The sequence below is a fragment of the Coloeus monedula genome (assembly GCF_965178545.1).
Source record: "Coloeus monedula genome assembly, chromosome: 6".
In the NCBI taxonomy this organism is placed as follows: Eukaryota; Metazoa; Chordata; class Aves; order Passeriformes; family Corvidae; genus Coloeus; species Coloeus monedula.
Genome location: NC_138786.1, coordinates 13,071,698 through 13,085,598, shown reverse-complemented (window position 1 = coordinate 13,085,598; position 13,901 = coordinate 13,071,698). Strand labels below are relative to the sequence as shown.

The 13,901-nt window shown below is 42.1% G+C and overlaps 1 protein-coding gene across 1 annotated transcript in view; it reads left to right on the top strand.

Annotated features, from left to right (window-relative positions):
* The window catches only part of TUB (TUB bipartite transcription factor), a gene marked incomplete at both ends in the record, with an annotated part of 133,679 nt that extends 120,830 nt beyond the window's left edge, over positions 1–12,849 (top strand). The window contains 8 exons of the mRNA XM_082283328.1: positions 2,841–2,912; positions 3,801–3,922; positions 4,700–4,891; positions 5,468–5,580; positions 6,581–6,695; positions 11,673–11,771; positions 12,131–12,302; positions 12,716–12,849. Coding sequence (XP_082139454.1) covers positions 2,841–2,912; positions 3,801–3,922; positions 4,700–4,891; positions 5,468–5,580; positions 6,581–6,695; positions 11,673–11,771; positions 12,131–12,302; positions 12,716–12,849 — 1,019 coding nt within the window. The remainder of the gene's footprint in view (positions 1–2,840; positions 2,913–3,800; positions 3,923–4,699; positions 4,892–5,467; positions 5,581–6,580; positions 6,696–11,672; positions 11,772–12,130; positions 12,303–12,715) is intronic.
* Between the last annotated feature and the right edge of the window lie 1,052 nt (positions 12,850–13,901).

The window sequence follows — 13,901 nt, the reverse complement described above, 5'->3', positions numbered from 1 at the left end:
TGTTAACAGCCGAGCTATGCTGGGTGAGACACAAAGACAGGTATTGAGACAATGCCAGCAGCATCTCTGTAAATTATTTTTACTACTTGTTTATGGTTTGCTGCTTGATACCAGCAGAGGAGGCTTGTTAGAAAATTTTGAATACCCCACTATTCATGTGACAATTTATGCAGAGATAAAGCTCTTCATGTGGATTCCCACTGCCACTTCACTGCTTGTGGCATGTCCTCACTGGCATGTCACCTGAAAAGTGTTTAAAGTTGCTGTCTCTCATCAGGCCTTTCCTTGCATGGAATGGGAGCAAAAGGACAGGAACACAGAGAGAAGGCACTGCAGAAAGGGACTGGGGGGCCCTGGTCCATGGCAAGCTGAATATGAGCCAGCAGTGCCCTGGCAGCCAGGAGGGCCAAGCGTGTCCTGGGGGGCATCAGGCACAGCATCACCAGCCAGGCAAGGGAGGGATTGTCCTGCTCTGCTCTGGGCTGGGGTGGCCTCACCTCGAGTGCTGGGGGCAGCTTTGGGTGCCATAATATAGAAAAGACATTAAACTATTAGAGATTGTCCAAAGGAGGCCATGAGGATGGTGAAGGGCCTTGAGGGAAGCTGAATGGGGAGTGGCTGAGGGCACTTGGTCTGTTCAGCCTGGAGAAGAGGAGACTGAGGGGAGACCTCATTGTGGTCTTCAAAATCCTCATGAGGGCAAGAGAAGGGGCAGGCACTGATCTCTCCTCTGTGGTGACCAATGACAGGACCCAGGAATGGCCTGAAGCTGAGACAGGAGAGCTTTAGGTTGGATATTAGAAAAAGGTTCCTCACCAGAGGGTGATTGGCACTGGAAGAGGCTCCCCAGGGCAGTGGTCACAGCACCAAGCCTGGCAGAATTCAAGAAGCATTTGGACAGTGCTCTGGGACACATGGTGTGACTCTTGGGGTGTCCTGTGCCCGGCCAGGAGTTGGACTTCATGATCCTGAAGGGTCCCTTCCAACTCAGCATATTCTATGATTCTATGAAATGCTAACTGGTCTCATGGGAGAAGCTGAATACAGTTGGATAACTGATTCGTGCCTGTTCTGATCTTTGGCACTAACCTGGTGGAGAGAAACTTCTCTTAGCACGTGTCTCTGCTTCCCCAGTGAGTCAAGATCTGTTACAAGACAAGAGGTTATAGGCTACTGAGTGTGAAAAGAATATGCCACTTGCAAGAAAATGCCAAATGCTTTATTTGATTTCTCCATCTGTTGGAAATTGCCATCCTAGAATAATTTGCCTCCTGAAGGAAATATTCGTCCTTTTGATTTCCAAAGTGTTAATCTTTTAGAGTTTCTCCCTGCAAAATGAGTCACTAGGACAGAGTCAGACTTCCATAAGTTTTAACACTGAATAACTAACTTGTAGTCCTCACACTTACCAGTTTCCAATATGTCTCTGTAGAGGACATGGAATGAGCAATTGAGTCTTAGTTCTTCTTTGCCACCTGAAGTTTTGAGATTTAGGGAAGGGATTGATTTCATTTTGGATTCAAAACCAAAACAGGAGCTCCCTGAAGCATTTTTCCCCGCAGGCCATGAACACACACTTTTCTAAAGCTGGCACAGAACTTTCACCACTAAAGTACTGGTGGGGAAAGAGTGAGCACAGGTGTGGAAATAAACCAGTTCCCTCTGTGGATGTGAATTATGGCCTTATTGTGCAGCTGCCAGCTGAGGAGATGGACTGTGTCTATTACCCATGCATAGAGCCTAGAACATGGTTGTCCTTATTAAGAAATAATGCTTGTGATTAATGAGTGTGGGATTATTAATGAATGAATTCTACAGGCTTTGAAAATATCTGTTGACCTGTGAACTCAGGCCTCCCTTGCATAATCAGATCCTATTGAAAGGTTTTGCTGTCGTGCTCTGTGGTGTATGTCAGCACTGGGGGAGCTGAAGAAGTGGATAATGAGACCTTTCACAGGGCAGCTGAATGGAATGCAAGCATTTTTTATGCTCCTGGTTTACTTTTATACCCTCACTCTTACTACTCTGGTGGTGTTTCACTATCCAGTGTGCATCTGGGTATTCTAAAGGGATATGCACTGAAGTTATTTGAAGCAGCAATGACAGAAAAAAGTATTTTAATGCCTTTTTTTTGCTGTCGTTTTTTTATCTGTTCCAAAATTTGAACTGAAGAAAACCATTACTGAGTCTGTATCTGCTGTTTATATTTCTGTGCATCAGTTTGGTTTGGGGGTCTGCTTGTTACAGACCAAGCTGATATTCCAACAGACTAAACTACAATAAAATCTTTATGCATATCCCTGGAGCTCCCAGAAAAACAGTTTAGAGAGCCTGATTTCATCTTTTGATGATGAGGACACAGTAGGCACAGGGATTGAGGTAGAATTTAGGCCATCTGAATATGAATTTGAATACTTCTTTCAATGTTACTGACTCAATATTGTGCAGAATCTGTGTGTATCACTTATGTCAATCAAGTTGGAGGGGTTTTATTTTGTTTGAATCTAGAAGTAGGCCCAAACTCTACCATGCAGGGCACATCACGCACAGAAGTGTTTGTGGCACAACTGCTCAGTGTGGATGATGTTTCCCGAAACTTCAGCTCTGTGATCCAGGGCTTTTTCCCTTTATTTAAGATACTGAGAGGGAAGATCACAGCAGGTATAAGCAGGTAGAGGGTGAATTTGATTGTGCAGTGCAGAAATTGTGAATGCAAGCAGCAGCGTTGTGGCCCCATCCCATAAGCCTTTAGCCCTGTGTGGAGTCCTCTTGCCAGGTTACTCTTGTTCACTCAATTAAGGGTTTGCAGAATCAAACCCTTGGATTTTTTCCTTTCCCAGATCCCCATGCAAATACATCCTGGTCCTCTTCCACCTCCCAATCCAGTCTTGTCGCCCTGGATCATGTTCCTGGTAAGTACAGAGAGAAGAAGTTAATTATGCCCATGCTGCTTGGCTCTGGAAAGCTGCATTTCATTTATCCTTCTACATTGGACCATAATGGGAATTCTGGACCAAGTGATGTTTTTTGGGTTTTTTTAAAGGATAAAATATAGCCTGTAATATGTGGAACTTAGAGAGCTTGAACTTAGATATGGGGTGGCTTCATCTGCATGATGCTCTTTGAAAAACTAGGCCTGGCAAATGTCCCACCATTGATGCTTTTTGCTGCTAAGACCTATTTGATGTTCAAAGTTGTGTTTCCCTTTGAAATGTCTGAGGTTTTGAATTCCTGTAAAGTCAAATTTTCAAGTGCTGTAAGGCAGTTCCATTGGCCTGGTCTGATACTATTCTTTACATGAAATAAAGATGCATGAGAACATTTCCTTGATGTGAATGTTTCTTCTTGGTCTAAGATGTACTCTTCAGCAGATCACATAGGAACAGCTAAAAGTGTGCTGTAAAAGGGCTCGTATTTTAATTGTGATGGTTTCCAAGTGACTCTGCTGCGTTGTCCTCTCAGCTCCAATTTCAGGTTTATGATTTTGTGTTGTGTTTGATTGGGTGAAGATGATCTGAATTTAGTTATTTGCTCCTGTATCAGTGGGTAACTTCATCCTCTCTGTGAAGTGGAAACCATGATGTTTCCTTTCTCTTTTACTTGAATGTTTTGGCTTCTCAGGACAGATGATGTGTCACCCGTGTCTTCATGCACAGCCTCACACAATGAACCACTCTCACACACCCCCCCACTCACCTGTGAGCCTAAAGGTGCAGCAGTCTGATCAGTGATGTTCTACAGCAACTATGGACAGCTTTAATCTATCAGTGTTTCATGTGAGTGTGCTGCTTTCTCCTCAGGCATTTCAAGTAGCATGAACTTTGATGAGGAAGAAGATGAGGAGGATGAAGACAGCTCCAGTTCTTCACAGTTAAACAGTAACACCCGGCCTGGTTCTGCCACGAGCAAGAAATCCAATAAGGTAGGGGCAGAGTTCTGAAGAAGGGGTGTGCAACCTGCTATGTACTGCATGATTTCAGGGTGCACTCAGGACGGGCCTGGCTTTCTTGTTCTGTTTTTAATATGCACTGGAGTATCTCCAAGGTGATTTACTGTGCTAGCTCTCAGGCTTCGCAAGAGCAGGCAATGAACATAATGACTTGGGGAAAAGAATGGCAAATACTGTCTGAACTTGAATCAAGAGAAAGGTAAACAGTAGATATTTACCTTTCTACCTCTTGCAGCTGCTCAGAATGATCTTTGTTTCCACTGACTTTTTCTGGGCATTTTCCCACCCTGTTCTCTCTGCTACTGTCTGAACATAAAATAAGACTTTGGCTGGTTCAGATATTCTAAATCACAAGGTCTTGCTAAACCAGTTGATGGTGCCCCACTTTTGTATACTGCACTGACTTCTCATCTTTGTTAGATCTCTCTGGAGCTTAAACTCTTGCTTCCTATCCCATTTCTTCCTTTCATCAAAGGCCATCCCTGTCCTTGAGTACGGCTTTCTGACAAGAGTGTGGTGAGATGGGAAGGCGTGAGCCAGGGTTTGCTCTGTAACCACTGTACAGCCTTCTGTCTGTGCAGCCCTCCCATTCTGCTCTGCCACGTGGGTCTGTACAGGGTGCATCAGCAAGAAAATACGTCCTTTGGTTTGATTTCTTTTTAAAGTGCAGCTTCTATCAAATGCCATTTCTTTTTGCTTATAACCTTGTAAATTGAAGTTAAAACCCCTGAATTTTGCTTATTGTTTTAGGAAGTGGCCTCAGCCCCCAGTCCTTCCACAAATGAGCCTCTCATAGATGTGGATGACCTGGAAGAGTTTGCTGTCAGACCTGCTCCACAGGGGGTCACTGTCAAGTGCAGGATCACAAGAGACAAGAAGGGAATGGACCGAGGGATGTACCCTACTTATTACCTCCACTTGGAAAGGGAGCATGGTAAAAAGGTCATAAAATAACTTGAATGGCATACCAGTTGCATCTGAATATTAAAAAAAAAAAAAAAAAAAAAATCTGAAGGAGTCTTACAAAGAAAATGTAATGTTGTATTTTAAATACATTTTTGCTTTCACTAGATTTACCATACAGTCTTCCCAAAGCCAAACAACAGTATCACTTTCTTCCAGTGCCTTTCTTCATCTGTTTAATCTTTGGCCTTAAATAATCCGTGCATGGCACCTTTATGTGACTGTCAGCAGTTGGGGCTCTCTGCATTCTGTGGCCTGAAAAACATCTACTTTCAATTCAGCTGGAAGAGCCAGAGCGAGTTAGAATGAAACATTTAACAAAATAGATCAGATTTAATTATTTAAACCATAAATAATGGAATGAGTGGTTGAGAAATCATTTTCCCTTACCATTTTTTTTTTTCCTGGTTTTGCTAAATCCCAGGAGATCTTCTGTTACTTTGCCAGTGATGCTTGAAGACAGAAAAATTGCTTATGGTTGCCTTCTATCAAAGCAGGAAGTGGTGTGTGCTAACCCCTTTAGCATTCTAGAATATGGTTTTTTGCTTTGCTTAGGTGTTTCTGTTGGCTGGAAGGAAACGAAAGAAGAGTAAAACCTCTAATTACCTCATCTCTATAGACCCAACTGACCTGTCTCGGGGTGGAGAGAGTTTTATTGGAAAACTGAGGTAAACACTGATAAGTCTAAGAATTTTCTTTATGTAATGTAAAGTTTATTCAATATTAAGAAGCCTGTAAGCCACTATGTCTTCTTAATTAGAGGCCTGACTACATCATGTGATCGTGGTCTTAAAGATCACCAGTATCCAAGGCATGTTTTCAAAATGTCTGGAGTACTTACAGGATCACATTTTATTAAAAGTCAGCAGGACTGAAATTCTTAAGTGCTCAAAGGCCAGATTCTCGAGGGTGTACCAGCACAACTTATCTTAATGGGATTTTCAGAAGTGCATGTGTACATTGTGTCTAGCCTCTATTGATAGAAATACTTTGGAACGCACTGTTAACGCAGTCTGCAAATCCCTTTGGTTTTGCCTCTTTCTTAAGATCCAAGTTAGTTATTTACAGGTAGTGGAATGACTTCAGAACCATGTGCTCCTTTTCTGCTTGTCCCCACATCGTACAGCCGGTCTGTACAGCCGTACAGACACCCTACAGCTGTTGATCCCTCCGTGGAGCCTTTGGCTGTATGTTCAGATCACGTGTGCCTGTGTTGTATTTTGCACTCCTTTCCATTGCAATAGGAAAGATTGAGCTCGGTTATGGCTTTATAAAAGTCACTCTCTATATTCTAACAGAGTTTAGTAGTCAGGGAAGAGAGCAGATGGTTTTGTAGAGCGTAAGTGCATTTTAAAAACCAAGCAGACAAACAAAATAACCCCACCCGAGTGTTTCCTTACAGCTTTCTTGAATTTCCTAGTTTGCAAGGTGTTACCAGAATTCTCCAGCATAATGATAAGGGACCTTTAATATACGCTTCTGTACTGTACCTTTACATTTTTGTCAGTTTGGCCTTGCATCCAGGAATTGCCATGTAGCTGGGATTAGGAATAACAACTCTCTGTACTCGATATTTGCCTTTCCTCTGGGACCACAGTACAGTAAAGGATAGCTGTCTGGGGCAGCATTACTGACAAATGGTGATTGGATTTTCCATTTTTTTGGTAGATCAAATCTTATGGGAACGAAGTTTACAGTTTATGACAATGGAGTAAATCCAATGAAAACAACATCCAGCCTGGAGGCGAGTACCCTGCGTCAGGAGCTAGCTGCTATTTGTTACGTAAGTACTGCTCACAGGCACAGCGTGCAGGAAGGGCAGCTCAGTGTCTGAAGCAGCACACTGAATTTCCTTCTCACTTCTGATTATGTAAATCAGCATTCAGACTTTGATGTAACCAGGCAGCTGATCTCCACTAGAGAAACCAGGAGACTCAGTGGAAAGGAGAGGTGGAAAACACTATGCACTGAACAGGGTTGCCCAGTTCTCACCTTTGGTGAGAAGAAGGTGTTGGAGCTCTTACAGAACTCTCTGGAAGGGGTGGGATCACAGCTTGCAGGCACCACCTGAGGAAACTTCCTGAACTGGGAAGAGTTGTGCGCATGGCATTACTGCACTAAAATACGATTGTTATGGCATTTTGGAGGAGGCCTCTCTGATCCAAACAATAGGTAGCTGGACAGCTAGGTCTGCAGGAGCTGAGAGACTGGGAGAAAAACTCTAAAACTCCCTTTTACCAGCAAAAAAGCCAAGCAAACCCCAAGCAAAATCCCAAATTCGATTGCATGAGAGCAGCTGGGCTCTGACAGGACGGTAGGTAGCATTTGTCAGGAGCAATGCAGACAATCAAGACTTGAAACACAGTTGCTGTTGTTTCGTGATTGCTGGATGAGTAACATTTTTGGTGAGAGTGTTCTTTCTGTCCAGAAATATTTGAGCCCAAGAAACCCTTCCAGTTAGAACTGGTATGTACACTGCTACAGAAGGTCGTCTGGTTTCACAAATCAACAACTTCTGATAAAAATACCCAAGAATGACTTTTCTGAAGAGTTCCTGCCCAGCTCTAATCAAGGATGCCTGGAAATCTGTCAGGTTGGGTTCCACCACATACCCTGTGTATGCACAGAGTGCATTCCCAGAAAGGTCAGCTTTGGGCTCTGGGGAGCAATGCATCTGGAAGGTTTTCATGAACAAGAAAGCAGGAGCCATCCTTTCCATGCAAAGTGCTGGGAGTTCTGAAGGAGAGCTGTATTAGCTGCCAGCATGTTCTCTTCCTGCTGCTTAGGATGCAGTTCTAGTGTGGATAAAGTGTAAATAGTGTGTGTGTGTTCATGTGTGCTGTTACTCAGGCACATGGTTTGTGGTTGGAGACAGACAGATGAACAGATACATATCCCTCCCTTTCTGCTGGATTTGAAATGCTGAGAATTTCCAAAAGTCCAGCTAGCAGGATTTAAAAAGAGATTCCAGGATTTGATGTCAATTTGACTGAAGTCTCAGTAGGAACCTAGTAGAATGTACATGTTTAATAAAGGTAGTTTTACTGGTTTATATAGGATGGCATTCCCTGGAGCCAGGCAACTAATTTGGTGCAAACTGGAAATGCAAAAAGAAAACAAAAGCCAATTTTTAAGAAGTTATATATGGAGAAATTCAGGCATTGCTTAAGTCAACAACAAATGATACTTGAATGGTGAACAATACCAAATAAAAAGCTCTTTTGGTCAGCAGAGGTAATTAGAAGTATGAGTGTTGGAAAGAACCAAATCATGACCACTGTTCGGAGAATGGGGCTGAGATAAGCTGCTTTTACATGTCTGTTTGTAGTCAGCAGTTTGAAACTGGTACATTTGTTTAAGAAAATTACTTGTTCCATTGATATTTTGGTACTAGTGGAGAAAGGCAGCAGGCTTGCAGGTGTGCTGTGGCCAGAGGACAAAATGAAATTGGAATTGTATTTCATTTCAAACTAGCCAGGTTTGCTGAAGTGAGGTTATTGTTCCTGGCTTCAGCAGAACCAGAGCAGAGTGCCAGAAAGAGCAGAGCCCAAACACCCTTGTCCTAAGGCAGTCTTTTAATTCCTGCCTTGAGATTTCTCCTGCAGTAAAAGCTATAAAAACAATGCTCTGAAAGCGCCGCTATGCCTCTCACTGTCCCTCAGCTCATCTGAGCAAGTACCCGTGTGCAGATCAAGCTGTACCCAACTTACTGAGAATGACCTGCTTAATCATCTCAGCAGGTCTAATTTAAACAGGCAGAAACTGGTGATGCTGACTGTGGGATAAATATGGTGAGGACTCTTTTCGTGGAGCTCACCTTAAGATGTGTTTCAAGCAGTGGGAACAGAGTTAGACAAGGACAGAATTTTTTCAGGTTCTGTTGACGGCTTTTACTCCCCTTGTCTTGGCAGCCCAGCATATTAATAAACCTGCAGCAGCACCTAATGGCTGATTGCAGAATTGTTGGCAAAATTTATCCAGGAGCAGTGGGGTGTAACTGTGCCACTGGTGCCAGGGTTTTCTGTACTGGATTCCTTTATATCCATATATCTCACAGTTCAGTTTGCATGAGATTGCAGGCAGGGAGCTCAGCTGATAGTCTGAGGTGTGACTCAGGTTTCAGTACAGTAAGAGGCTCTGTGTTCCTAGTCAGGCCTCAGTCACTTGCATTGTGCTCCTCCAGTGTTGTGGGTTCTGTGATTTGGGCCTTCCTTGGAATGGTAGTTTCTACAGAAAATGTTAAGGACAAGGCACAGCTGTGTGAAACAAGCCCAGGAAGGGAAGTGGCTGCAAGAAAACTGGGGTAATAAAATCATGAATCTCCTGGGAGCTGCTGGGATATTTACCTTGCTGCTTTCATCATGGCAGCTATTGGCACTAAAGCAACATGCTTACATAATTGTTTGAAAGCGTGTAAGATTTTAAAGGCAGCCCTGGGGAGAGGCTCTGTGTTCTTGCAGCCCAGTTTACTGTGAGGCTGACTGGATGGGCTAAGGCAGAGAGTGCAGCTTCTGAGCAATACTGGGCTAAGTCCTGAGCTGATATAAATCATTGGTGTCCTGGTTGAGTCCATAGGGCTCTGCCAGTGAAGAACATTTGTGTTCCTGTGTAAACCAAGACTGACAGTGGTGTTAAAATGGTGTGAAATCAGAATTTGGTTTATGTTCCCCTAATAATGCCCTTTGTAGTCTTGAATTTCCACACACAAAACAGTGGAGGAGGGAAATAAAAGAGAAGCAGGGAGTGAGGCAGCAGGTGAGGTAATTTTAATAATTTTCCTCCCATATTCCATGTTTCTGTAATTTCAGTCTGGTACTGTGAGTTTAGCAAAAGGGTAGCATTTGCCAGCACAGTGTGTGATAATTGGGGATGGTGGTAATGTGCAGCTAGTAACCATTCTCTTATCATGTGCCAGAAGTACCAATTTCAGCCTTTCTGAGTAAACCCAAAGAATATAGCCCTGTTTTTTCCTCTGCTTGTTGGGAGGGAAGTGATTCAGCACTATTATTTAATTTTACCTTCAACAATGTCTTCAACCAGTCAGCATCTAAATTAATTATGTACAGCGTAACTGCAGCTTGAGGGAAGAATAACTTGTAAGGCATAGCAGAGAAGCCCAAAATTGTCAGTACTTAGTGGAAAATAAGCATAAGCATGAATCTTTTCTTAGAACTTGTCCTCTGCTGTGCTGAGTCTCTCCTACTTATAAAATCTGCTGGCAGTCAAATCAGTTTTCATCTTAGCATGATGCAGAACCAACTGAACTGATAACATGTTTTACTCTGCCAAAGGACGGGACATAAATGATTCAGAAAAGAGACAGAATCTTCCCATTAATATGGAGAGTGAGGAAGATATGTGAATATGCCTGGATTGCTTCAGGAGCATGCAGTAAAATACTCCAGTAGAATTTCTCTTGCATGCATGCAAATCTTTAATGAGTTGTGGAATATCTCCAGATGGTTTGCTGGAACAGGCAAAGTTATTTCAAAGGTCTGATGATGGCAAAGCTGCAGGTATTTTAGGTGGGTATTTTCAGATGTTTCCAGTGAGTTGAGATGCGTGGATTTTTACTTGCAAAAGTAGAGATGTTTTAATAAGTTTAGTGTTCCATAAAATCAGGACACTTTAATTAAAAATATAAACGCAGAGACAACTGAATATATCACTTTTAAATGTCCCAGTGGTAAGGCCACACCAACTGGAGCCAGGGGTTCTTGGCATCTTGTGGTATGTTGCTGGGAACAATGGGAGATGTTCTTCCTCAGATTCCTTAGTGCATATCCAAAGCTCTTCATTTCGAAATGGTAAATGGGAAAAAAATACATGCGACTGAAAAAAGCTATCACAAAACATGAGGAGATGGACCTTGAGATGTCACTGTTTCACTTACTGGAGTTAATGCTAAAATCAGGTTTTACTGGAAAATACTGCTCTTCACCTTTTCTGGTTCCAAAGCAGGTGATAATTTACTGAAATATTTGGCCCTGGTTGCTTCTGTGGGAGAAAAAAAGTGTCAGACGAAAATAAGGCTTTAGGCTGGTTTAGGTTTTAATGGCTGTGTTTTGAGGGGACAGTGCAGTGCTGGAGTGCTTTTGTGAAAAGCTGGTCAGAAAAGTGTCAAACCATGTTTAATGGAAGAACTTGTATTTTGCATGGATTTATTTTTGCTGCCCATGTGATGTCTTTACTTTTCCCTGTCTTCATAGCTAGAAAATTTGCCCTCGTGCTAATGTGTTTGTTTTTTTACCGTGGTCATCTCTAAGCATAACATACCTGAAGACTTTGAAAACCACAGCATTGCTAACAGATGCTCTGACTAGCATTTTGTTTGCTTTTCTGCTGGCTCTGGAATAAATGGAGCTGGTCCCATATATTTAATTTTGTCTCGCATCAAAATGTGTGTCTGCATTTTATGATTTTTAAATTGCAGCTACTTTATTTTGGGATCTAGCAGTAGCCAAGCAATCTGGTTAATTCATATCCTTTTTTAACAAAGGGATTAAAAAAAAAAATTATATTAAGGTTGCTGGCAGCCAGTGCTAGGAGTGTTTTTGGAAACCTCTCTATTTTCATTTTTCCTGTTGTCGGAGCTTCTAAGACAAAGCTAGAAGGTTTGGCAGTGCCAGTGGAGGTGGGAGTTTCAAGATGTTTTTTGAGTTGACTAACAAATGATTTCCCTGGGCTGCCACTGTGTCTTTCTGTTGAAGAAATTAACTTTAAAAATAAACATGACGAAATCTTTTCTAAACATTTTTAGGAAACAAATGTCCTGGGGTTTAAAGGACCTCGTAAAATGAGTGTGATCATACCAGGAATGAATATGGATCATGAAAGAGTTTCCATCAGACCACGAAATGTAAGTCGTACTGGCAGCCAACACTAAAAATTACTTGAATTCTTCTAGAGGTTAATAAAATGGTATTTGAACAATTACAGAACAATGGGATCTGTGACTACTGCTGTGACTTACAAAAGCACTACAAATAAAGTATTTTGATAACAAAAGATACAGCTGACGTTTCTGTGGAAAAGACTTAAATGCACATTTGCATTTAGATCCTCAGAGTTCTCAGTTTCATTCATTGAAGCTGTTTTGAGGGTCGAGGATAAGAGTTTAGTCTTTGGGCCAGGATTGATGAATTTTTTCTTCCCTGTTAATGTATTTTTTGTCACATGAGCATGTTAAACTGAAGTGTGTATCTGTGGTGTGTGCAGGAACACGAGACGCTTCTTGCAAGGTGGCAGAACAAAAATACAGAGAGTGTCATTGAGCTGCACAACAAAACACCAGTCTGGAATGATGACACCCAGTCCTATGTTCTGAATTTCCATGGTCGAGTCACACAGGCCTCAGTGAAGAACTTCCAAATTATCCATGATAATGATCGTAAGTAGAGCTCTCTGTCTGTAAGGTGTCGGAACAGCACTGCGTGCACAGCATGGGAGGGATCTTCCCTGGCAGTTGTCACCTGAGCAGGTTTAATTGAGATCTGTATAAGAGCCTTCAACATTCTATACAGAAGCCATCTTCTCTCTGTGCTTGCAAAAAGTACTTTTTATATACGTCACTTTTTTTGACAGTAACGAGTCTTGCAACCCTTTATCACTCAAGCTATCCTTGCTTCTCGCCCTGCTATCAGCACACCCACCTGCATGAATAAGTGCTGTGAAGTGTGATGAGTGAGCATGTTTGGTTGGTATTCTGTTGATCTGGGACAGAGGGTAGTGCTGGATGAAGATTATTTAGTGAGGCCTGCAAACAGCAGTAACGCTTTTTGCCGTGTCTGACCTCTCTTGCAGCTGACTATATCGTGATGCAGTTTGGCCGCGTGGCTGAGGACGTGTTCACCATGGACTACAACTACCCAATGTGTGCACTACAAGCCTTTGCCATTGCCCTTTCCAGTTTTGACAGCAAGCTGGCTTGTGAGTAAAGGGGCGTGGGTGAGCATCCTCTCGAAGGAAGCAGTTTGCCATATGATCCCCAATTCCTGCTGGTGTCGCTTATGGTCCATACTAAAAAGGTCAGGGAAAAATGCAGTTGTGGAGGACCACTCTGCTGCTGAAGAGAAAGTAAAAGGAATCTGCTAAAAATTCAGGACATTCAGGAAATTATATTTTCCTTTTTTTTTCCTGTCATATTTTTCTGGAAGTGACATCAAGTTTTTGTAAATAGGAGTTGTCTCTCATGTCCCTGGCTATGTTATGGATGTGTGCCATGATGTACTGTACCGTGGCTCCAGTAGCACCATGACAGTGGTGTCTTTTTTTAAAATCCAGAAAGGGCATGAGTGCTCCAAAAGTTTCTTTTTACATTTAAGAATCATTCCGAGGCTGCAATCGTACCTCAAGGTTGCATTCCTGCATCAACTAATCAGAGCTTCACATCATCCAGCATAAGAGAAAGATGAGGAAAAAAGATGCACTTTTTTTTTTTTTTTTTTGATTGTGCAAGGATCTCATGTAGTATAAAGCCGAGTCTGAAGGTTGAAAACCTCTACTGGACTGAACTTGATGCATTGTAGTACATGTACATGTAGTAGGGCGTGATGAATTTTAATTGCAGTAGGAGGAAATGGAGAAGTAGAAAGCACAAAATAATGTTGCACAAGTCACTTGAATTCTAAGCTGTCATTATGTTTTAACACCTACATGCTTTTTAATTTGTTTCAAGTGGAAATGTATTTGCAGTACAGAAAGGGAAAAGGAAAACATCTAGATGCCAAGAAAGCATAGCTTATGTTGAATTTGGCATTTCGTGGGCTGGGAATTTATATCCTTGTATTGCTGTGGTAATTCAAACACATATTTTGTATGAAGTGATATAAACAGTTGGATAAAGGCATTCTGCAGAGAATCTTATTATTTTGAACAGGCTGTGTAAAGCTGAGGAAGGTAAATGGAAATATTTTATTAAATTTGTCTGGCCTTTTGAGCTTTTACAATTTGTCGATTGCATTTTTTGAACTTTGGGCAACAACCACTT